The 10,644-nt window shown below is 41.7% G+C and overlaps 1 protein-coding gene across 1 annotated transcript; it reads left to right on the top strand.

Annotated features, from left to right (window-relative positions):
- The first annotated feature begins 8,663 nt into the window (after positions 1-8,663).
- Positions 8,664-9,916, top strand: LOC103064469 (uncharacterized). The gene is given in 2 exon segments (XM_088136619.1): positions 8,664-9,693; positions 9,696-9,916. Coding segments are annotated over 2 exon segments (1,251 nt in total).
- The last annotated feature ends 728 nt before the right edge of the window (positions 9,917-10,644 follow it).

The raw sequence follows: 10,644 nt of genomic DNA, 5'->3' as shown, positions 1-10,644 counted from the left end.
AGTCTCCAACATTCCCTTTTTAAGGAAGATTTTAGGGAAGGTTGTTGAGAGAATGTTAGGTAGTCAGCTTCAAAGGGCCCTGGAGGAAACAGATTATCTGGGCTGCTTTCAGTTGGGATTGAGGCCAGGTTAGAGTACTGACACGGGATTAATTGTGTTTATGGATTATCTTTGGAGGCCTTAGAATGGAGGTGGTATATGCATCCTGATGATCCCTCCCTGGATCATCAACCATGTTATCCTTCTGGACTTGGTTTGGTGGTTGGGAGTGAGGGCCAGTGTTTTATAGTGGTTTTCTTTCTTTCTCTGCAGCTGGTTCCAGTCAGTGTTGGTAGATTGGAAGGAAGGGAAAGGGGGACAAATCAGCCATAGCCCCCTGTTGTGTGGGGTCTACATGAAGCTGCTGGATAAGGTCATTCCATGGTGTGGGGTGCAGTATCATCAGTATGTGTTTATACTCAGTGGTACATCTCTACCCCAGGCTGGACAAGTGATGCCCTTTAGGTCCTTACCCAGTAAGGATCTGGATGGGGAAGACCCAACTGAGACTAAATCCTAGGAAAATCAAGTGGCTTCAGGTTATGGGGCTCCCTGGATCTAGAGAGTTGCCACCTTTAATTCTTGATAGGCAGCACTCTACACAGAAAGGCAGTGAACAATTTAGAAGTCCTCCTGGACTTGCTTTCTGCTTGAAGAGAAGGTAGTAACTGTGGCTAGGCCCTGTTCATTCCTTAGTCACTTCTGGGCTGGACTTCTGAAATGTACTGTACATGGGGTTCTTTTTAAAGACTATCCAGAAGCTTTAACTTGTCCAGAATGTAGTGGTGTACACAGTTCTGGGCACTCCAGGGTTTGCCAGTGTTATCACACTGTTACCTGAGCTCCAGTGCCTCCCAGACTCCTTCCAGGTATAATTAAAAGTTATCATCTTTAATCCCTGAATGGCATGAGGTCAGGTAACCTGCAAGATCTCATCTTCCTGAGGGTATCTTCCCAGCCCACCAGATCAGATAGGGTGGATGTGCTCCAGGTCCCCTGTACTGAAAAAAGTCATCTGGCAGGACCTACAGGAGGAGGCATGTTTTCTTCATAGCAGTGCTTGTCCCATGGAACAGCCTCTCCACTGAGATCTGGAAGGCCCCTATCCTGTTAGACTTTTAGAAGGTTATGAAGACCTGGTCCTTCAGCATTGTCAGGATATGTGTTGAGCCCAGCACATAAATATGTAACTGGTATGAGATTATTATGGCATTTTGGCTGGATTGTGATTTTTTAAAAAAAATGGTGTCCTGGTTTTTATCTTTTCACATATTAGTGGTTTGATGGTTTTTAGCCACCCAGACTTATATTGTATAAGATATATGGCCATATAAAACTTTTCAATAAATAAATATACTGTGTCTCTTGATGGAAGTTGGAATTGCATGCAAAAATCCTCGGCTGCAAGTCTGATCACTGAGAACTAATTAGCAATCCCCATTTGATGTTACTGCCTTAAGTTTATGTTACATATAAATGGGTCAAACAGTCTCATAACCAAGAAAAAAAGTACGCTCATGTTTCTACTGAGTCAAGACTAATTCACACATAGTTGTACAACACATGGCCTCTTATCACTTGGGTAAAAAGTACTTGATGACTCTCTGATAAATATTTAACCTGGCTCCACTGAAAGTCCTTTGTATTTAATAACCAAATGCATGTTACTTTAAAAATACAGCTGGCAGTTATGCCTTTCCATAGATACAGTAGATGATGGATGCATGGATCCAAAAGGAAGCATGTGAAATTAACAAAACTTGGTTATGTTATGACCTGAAAATTTTCTTATTTTCTGAGTTTAAAAAGGGAAAAAAACACCTTGAAATAATAATAATAATAAAAGGGACATGTTGACAATGTGGTATTAATTGAGGACTATCAGACTTTGGCTGCAAAAACGGAGATGAGCCCTAGATAGAAATAAAGAAGCATAGACAATTCTTACCTGTTTGACATCTAGTGTCATCTGGATTTTTGCATTGTATATTTTCCTTCCTTCCTTCCTTCCTTCCTTCCTTCCTTCCTTCCTTCCTTCCTTCCTTCCTTCCTTCCTTCCTTCCTTCCTTCCTTCCTTCCTTCCTTCCTTCCTTCCTATCTCTCCCCAGTTTTTCATTTTTAGAAAGCTAAATTTCACTCTTACAATGTCTCCCAAAGGGGGAATTTAACATGTCTTTTGTTCACCACTCTACAAATGTCACTGGAAATATGAGGATAATATATCTGTACAGTACTGTGCAAAAGTTTTAGGCAGGTGTGAAAAAATGCTGTAAAGTAAGAATGCTTTCAAAAATATATATTCTAATTGTTTATGTTTATCAATTTACAAAATGCAAAGTGAGCGAACAGAAGAGAAATCCAAATCAAATCAATATTTGGTGTGACTACCCTTTGCCTTCAAAACAGCATCAATTCTTCTAGGTACACTTGCACACAGTTTTTGAAGGAATTTGACAGGTAGGTTGTTCCAAACATCTGGAGAATTAACCAGATCTACATCCTGTGGATGTAGGTTGCCTCAAATCCTTCTGTCTCTTCATGTAATCCCAGACAGACTCAATGATGTTGAGATCAGGGCTCTGTGGGGGCCATACCATCACTTCCAGGACTCCTTGTTCTTCTTTATGCTGAAGATAGTTCTTAGTGACATTGGCTGTATGTTTGGGGTCATTGTCCTGCTGCAGAATCAATTTGGGGCCAATCACACACCTCCCTAATGGTTTGGCATCATGGATAATATCTGCCTGTATTTCTCAGCATTGAGGACACCATTGATGCTGACCAAATCTTCAACTCCATTTGCAGAAATGCAGCCCCAAACTTGCAAGGAACCTGTACCATACTTCACTGTTGCCTGCAGACACTCATTATTGTACCACTCTCCAGCCCTTCAGTGAACAAATTGCCTCCTGCTACAGCCAAATATTTCCAATTTTGACTCATCAGTCCAGAGCACCTGCTGCCATTTTTCTGCACCCCAGTTCCTATGTTTTCATGCATAGTTGAGTCGCTTAGCCTTGTTTCCATGTTGGAGGTATGGCTTTTTGGCCACAATTCTTCCATGAAGACCACTTCGGGCCAGACTTCCCTGGACAGTAGATGCGTCCCACTGGTTTCTGCCAGCTCTGTGCTGATGGCACTGCTGGACATCTTCCAGTGTTGAGGGGAAGTAAGCATGATGTGTCTTCCATCTGCTGCATTAAGTTACTTTGGGCGACCACTGTGTCTACGGTCCTCAATGTTGCCCGTTTCTTTGTGCTTCTTCAAAAGAGCTTGAATAGTACATCTTGAAACCCCAGTCTGCTTTGACATTTTTGCCTGGGAGAGACCTTGTTGATGCAGTATAACTACCTTGTGTCTTGTTGCTGTGCTCAGTCTTGCCATGGTGTATGATCTGTGACATGAAACTGTCTTCCACAACCTCACCTCAGTAGCAGAGTTTGGCTGTTCGTCATCCAGTTTTAAGCCTCCTACACAGCTGTTTCTGTTTCAGTTAATGACTGTGTTTCAACCTACATATGAAATTGATGATCATTAGCACGTTCTTGGTATAATTGGTTAATCATACACCTGACTCTAATCAGATCCCCAACTTTGTACAAGTGTACAAAGTGTGCAAGTGTAAAAACTGATGCTGGTTTGAAGCCAAAGGGTAGTCACACCAAATATTGATTTGATTTAGATTTCTCTTCTGTTTGCTCACTTTGCATTTTGTAAATGGATAAACATAAACAATTACAATATATGTTTTTGAAAGCATTCTTACTTTACAGCATTTTTTCACACCTGCCTAAAATTTTTGCACAGTATTTGTCAGGTTCAGCCCAAGAATCACATGAGAGAGTCCAGAAATCAGCCCAGCTTCTTTATTAGCTTGCACCTAAGAGACAGAATCTCACCAGACTAACTCTAATTCCCCAATGAGAGCAACTATAACCATCAAGCCCTTAGGGAGGGGCCAGTCTCTTCCTCTTGACTTTCACACAGTCCAGCCAGGGCTGAGGAGATGCTTGGAATGTCACTTGTAACCTTGAAGCTCCATACCAGAATCCTCCCCACTCATACCTTCCATCACAGTACTGTATCTATGTACACACACACACACACACTTACAAGGGAGGACCCAAAAAACCCCAGAATTTATTTATAAAAAATTGTGTATTTATTTTTACATGGTCAAACTTCAGTCATCTTCAAAGTACTCTCCATTTGATGCAATACACTTATCAAGATGTTTTATCCACTGCTCAAAACAGGTTTTGAACCCATCAATTTTGATGCCTTTTTGTGGTTCTGCCATTTTTTGTTTCACATCCTCCACATTGCCAAAACGTTTCCCTTTGAGGATTTTTCATCCAGGGAAACAAGAAAAAGACCCATGGGGTAAGATCGGGTGAATAGGGAGGGTGGGGCACAAGGGTCATGCTGTTTTTGGTCAAAAACTGCTGAATGCTCAGCATGGTGTGTGCAGGTGCATTGTCACGGTGGAAGAACCAGTCACCTGTTTGCTACAACTCAGGATGTTTCTTCTGCAAATTGTGACACAACCCTCTCAAAACTTCCAGATAAAACTTTGGTTGACCATTTCACCTGGAGGAACAAATTCCGAGTGCACAATCCCTCTCACATCAAAGAAACAGATGATCATTGTTTTCACCTTCGAGTTCACTTGTGCTTTTTTGGATCATGGGGATGTGGCAGTTTTCCATTGGCTGGATTGCTGTTTCATTTCAGGGTCATAGGCGTAGCACCAAGATTCATCTCCAGTTATGACATTTGAAAAAATATCAGGGTCAGCCTCCAACTTCTCCTTCAAAGCACAGCATGCAGTCAAGTGATTGTCTCTTCGTTCAGTGTGAGCAAGCGAGGCACAAATCACCCATCATAATTCAATGCAAACGCATTGAAAGAGTCTCTAAAAAACAAAAACAAAAAACCCACTGAAGCCAAATCCAGCCTCTCACAACAACCCAGCTGACACACTGATGCAGATGGGTTCCTAGAACACTCACCTAGTGGGGGAAGCCTGTACTACAAGGGGCCTGCCCTCCAGAAGATAATTCCATTTTTTTCTTTTTTGGGTCCCCCCTCATATATCACCTCTCACCCCTATGGGTGGTATATGTCTTTCTCAGTCTCGGATCCTCTACCAGAGGCCTGAGAGTTTGAGGGTTCTACACAGTATCTTAGCTATTCCTAGCACTGCACTCTTCTGGACAAAGAGCTCTCATGTTGTTCCTGGGATCTGTTGGAGCCACTCTCCCAGCTTAGGAGTCACAGCCCTGAGTGCTCCTACCACCACTGGGACCACTTTGGCCTTTACTTTCCACATCTTCTCTAGTTCTTCCTTCAGGCCCTGGTACTTCTCCAGCTTCTCATAAACCTTCTTCCTGATGTTGCTGTCACTTGGCACTGCTACATCTATCATTACTGCTGTCTTCTGGCCCTTGTCTAATACCACAATGTCTGGTTGATTGGCCAGTACCTGCCCGTCCATCTGGATCTGGAAGTCTCACAGGATCTTAGCCCTGTTATTCTGCACAACCTTCTGTGGAATCTCCCATCTGTACTTGGGAGGGTCTAGCCCACAGACTGTACAGATGTTTCTGTACACAATGCCAGCTACTTGGCTGTGCTGTTCAGTATATACTGTTCTTGCCTGCATCTTACACCCTGCCACTATGTGTTGGACTGTCTCTGAGGCCTCTCTGCACAGTCTGGACTTTGGGTCCTGTCTAGTGTGGTAGACCCCCGCTTCTATGGATGTGGTGCTGCTACGATCAGTGCCTCAGTGCTGTCTTTTAATCCAGCCCTTTCCAGCCACTGATAGGATTTCCCAATGCCAGCCACCTCAGCTATCTGTCAATGGTACATCCCATGCAGGGGCTTCTCTTGCCATGGTACTTCCTCCACTTGAACTTTTATTATAATATATATATATTAATCATATCATATCTATTCCTGATGGGCAACGAAATTCCAGTAGCTAAATGCTGGATGTCAGAATTTTATGGACTTGATGTGAGAATCATAATGGGGTGTTAATTTCCACTGATTCATTATCATTCACACAAGCTTCAAAGTGCACAATTGTCTCTGAAGCACAACTGTTCATGGCATGTCTCTTTATCACTCCTGTATCGTCTCTTAAGAAAAAGTGTTTAAGTTGAATATGAAGAAAACTTTCCTTGTGAGTATAGACTCGGGTGTAGCAGAATTTTAGGGGATTTGGCTTCTCTCATTTCTGCATCCTTCTCTGGGACAACTTGCTGAGTTTCTGGATAGATGAGTAGCCATTCAATAAACCTTTTTTTATAGAAAAAATGGTAGCACTTTGCTATTCAATGTTCATAGCATATGTTTACACAAAGTAGTGTTACACACGCTGCTCCCAGGTTCGGCTTATGGTCATTCACTCACATACTCACAGCCTGTTGAGGCACGCGGATCTTGTCAGCCCCCCTTGCTTTCTACCTGGGTTTTCCAGATAGGTGTGGCTGGAGCAGACAGACACACAGCCCTGGTCAACAGCCAGGAAATAATTAGGGATACACACAAATCACTTCCAACAGAACACTGAGGCACAAGAGGTTCTTTGTAATACACGGAGACCCAGTGAATTTAAAGTAACAGCAAAACTTTACTGGTTGCAAGGTACATTTGCTCTTTCTCCTACACACACACACGTACTCATCTACACTTACCCTCATCCTTCCCAACTAGGCTGCCAGGCACTAGCTAGAGGGATGGAAGCCGCCAAGTCTGGATCCAAAGGTGACTCAGATGACTCAGCTCAGACAACTCAGACGACTCAGAGTGGGTGGGCTTTGGGACCCCTTTTATCCCCCAAAGTCCTTGCTTTGTTGATTCACAAGTCTGGCAGTTGTTGATGGGATTGGGGTTTCCATATGCTCAGGCCCAACTTTTTTTTCTGGTTTAGGTCCTTTGTTTTTTTCCTTAACGACTTGCTTCCTTCTTATCTACCTCCCCGAAGGGATCCCATAGATACGTTTCCTGGCTTTTGTCCTCTCTGCTTACGTGCCTGCTTCATCTTTAGGTTATGGCAGCTTCAGCTTTGTCTCACAGTAGCTGCAGAAAAAGCAATGTTCTGTGTGAAAGAAAGATTATTTCTCAGTAATACCATACCCACATATTTGGGAATAAGTGTCACTGAAGGGTTACTTCTGAGCTGTGTAGATGAACACCCTTGTTGAAGGAGCTAAACAGAGTTCATGGCTGAACAAAGAAGACTGTCTTCACAATTCTTACAATGAAATCAATACTGATGAGCTAGAGTTTTCTGCCTTGGTGAATTAAAGAAAAGGATATATTTACCTCCACCTCTACCTCTACCCCTATTAGATATGTGTATCTGTGTGTGTATTTGTATATATGCAGCATACATGAGAGGAACCTTCATGGGGAACAATGGGGTGTTTCTTACAGCATATTCTTTATACTTTTTAGACAGGCTGTGAACATGGTTCAGCAATGGCAAATTCATTTCACAGATAGTGCTTTTATTGCAGCATTCTGTACATTTTTGGGGGATGAGATGTACAGACAAAGACTAAAAGCAGAAACATTATGTTCAACTGGGGAAAAACACAGGCTTATTGTGTGCTTTATTTTATAATAAATAAATTGCTTTTGACTAGCAACAGCTAATGCTTGAAAAATATGATTGGAGATGCAGTAATAATTAACTTCTTTAAAGCAAACTAAAACCCTGAAGGTACTCCAGGGATAACAGATGTGTAAATCTCTCGAAAATGAAGAAGTCTATAGAGCTTGGTAATCAAGCTCTTCGAATCTTTCCTCATTCTGGAATGAATCTAGTTTGCTCCTGTGTTCCACAAAGCATGTTATGAATAGTCTGCTTTCTTGTCTGCCAAAATTACCATAAGTAAGTTTAAAAACAACCACAAACAACCATGGAGTTATTCAGCTACATATGCATTTATAATTACATGTAATGAATGATATTTTTATTGCTGCAGTTTTCTTAATAGGCATTTACTGTAATGCCATCTTTACCTTTCTCCAGTCCACATGAAATTGTTATTCTGCAGCTGTGAATGTATTTCGTCACAAAAGATGTATTTCTAAATGTGTTTGAGAGCGTATTCATATTTCTAAATGTCTTTCTCTATCCCCCATAATTACCTGGTCTTGGTAGCAAGAAGGATATTTTCCTGGAAAACCCTGTATTTAGTTCCTTTCCTGGGATCTAAAATGTTGTAATGGCAACTAACAGGGGAGTTGAGGAAATATAATTCATCAAAGCACCCTCCACCTTTGTAATAACTCCTATGTATGTATGTATGTATGTATGTATGTATGTATGTATTTAATTCAATTTCTAATGACTTTCACATCCATCCCTATTTCATAATGTTTTTGCATGTATTTCCATGATAGTCTGGAGGCTGAGTCATGGCAACTGGACTTCTTTTCTTTTTGGTAGAGACGTTTCGCTACTTGTCCAAGCAGCTTCTTCAATCTAAAAAAAGTTGGTTAGGGGGACCCCATAAATTTCATATTCATTCATTCACACATTCATTCACACATTCATAACTCTGAAGAATTTGTTTCCAAAATAAGAGCTGAATACAGATGAAATCATGGTATCCCTTGATGTCCCCTCACTCTTCACCACCATCCTTACTACTGATGCTCTAACAGCAGTTAGGAAGAAACTAGAAGATGACAGCACCCTTGATAGCAACCTCAACCTGGATCAGATCTGTCACCTCCTGAACCTGTGTCTCAATACCACTTACTTCACTTACAGAGGTAATTTCTATAGACAGAAACACGGCTGTGCCATGAGTTCCCCCATATCACCCATTGTTGCCATGAAAGAAGTGGAGAAGAAAGCTCTCAGTTCTTTCCAGGGAATAACACCAACCCACTGGTTCAGGTATGTGGATGACACCTGGGTTAAAATCAGAGTCCAAGAGTTACAGGCTTTCACAGACCATATAAACACCATAGACCCAAACATTAAGTTCACCAGGGAGGACACCAAGGACAGCAGGCTGGCATTTCTAGACTGTGAAGTTTCAGTTGGGACCTGTGGTAAGTTAGAAATAGGGATCTACAGGAAACCCCCACACACAGACCAATACCTGCAGTTTGACTCCCACCATCCACTACAGCACAAACTAGGAGTCATCAGGACATTACACCACAGGGCAGAAACCATCCCCACCACCATAGATGTAAAAAAGAAAGAAAACAGACACATGAGGACAGCCCTTAAGGCCTGTGGGTATCCCAACTGGGCTTTTATTAAATCTACTTCTAGATCCAACAAAAAAACAGCAGACAGAGCTGAGAACCAGAGTCAAAGGAAAAATCTTGGCATTCCTTACATGGCTGGGGTGTCAGAGAAGATAAAATGGATTTTTGGAAAACACCACATGCCTGTGTTTTTCAAACCCTCTAACACACTGAGACAGAGGCTTGTACACCCTAAAGTTCGAACACCAAAACATAAGAAGAGCAATGTAGTATATGCAATTCAATACAGTGAGGAATGCTCAGAGATCTACATTGAGGAAACCAAACAGCCTTTACACAAGAGGATGGCCCAGCACAGAAGGAGCAACAACACAGGACCAGAATTACCAGTTTACCTTCATCTAAAGGAAAACACTCATTTGAGGACAATAATGTTCACATTTTGGACAGAGAAGGTAGGTGGTTAGAGAGAGGAGTGAAGGAATCCATTTATGCCAAAGTGGAAAATCCTTCCCTCAATAGAGGTGGAGGTCTCAGACACAACTTGTCCCCCATTTTCCAGGCTGTCCTTTCTACAGTCCCCAATAAAATTAAGAACAGTTTGAAAGTTCACCAGGAAGGCAGCAATTAACATCCCCCGGGGATGAGTGAGGGATTAGGAGTAAGTCATCTACATCTCAAAGACTCTACTAATCACATCTCCTATTGTCTCTCAATGAGCCTATCATGTTAGTAAGAAACACAGCCACCTTGGAAGACTTTTATGGGGTCCCCCTAACCAACTTTTTTAGACTGAAGAAGCTGCTTGGAGAAGTAGTGAAATGTCTCTACCAAAAAGAAAAGAAGTCCAGTTGCCATGACTCAACCTCCAGACAATTCCACCTGGATGACTGAGAATCTTCATAAACATTTCCATGATAGATTTCTGCTACTACACATATGTTTTATAAGAATTGCTAAACCTCTAGGAAGGGCAGGATTTTGTTTCAGAATTTTCTTTTTCTCACTTTAAGAACCAGGTAACAATGCATTTCCAGCTGTCTTGCACACAGGTAGGATGTTTCCAAGGCTAGGTAAACATCTTGAAACACCACTAGTTCTTGATTCAGTAAGTTTCTTAAAGAATTAAGTAAAAGGAGCCAGAAATTATGAGTTTCAGTGTAAAATGAAAATAAACAAATCCTCACTACCTAAACATACCAGGCACCTTAATTTTTGATTAACATGGGCATTTCTAAGGCATTGGAGTAGCTTCTAAGGAAGTTGACCACATACTTGGATGACCTGATCAGATGTCTTCCAGGGATTTCTAGCATAAGGGTCTCTTATAGGAAAATCAGCTTGGGATGTGGTTTCAGT

The sequence above is a fragment of the Python bivittatus genome, unplaced genomic scaffold (assembly GCF_059951505.1).
Source record: "Python bivittatus isolate LINGU-HERP-01145 unplaced genomic scaffold, Pbiv_v1 ctg000060_np1212, whole genome shotgun sequence".
NCBI classification, from domain to species: Eukaryota; Metazoa; Chordata; class Lepidosauria; order Squamata; family Pythonidae; genus Python; species Python bivittatus.
This window is presented reverse-complemented; position numbering and strand designations above follow the sequence as displayed.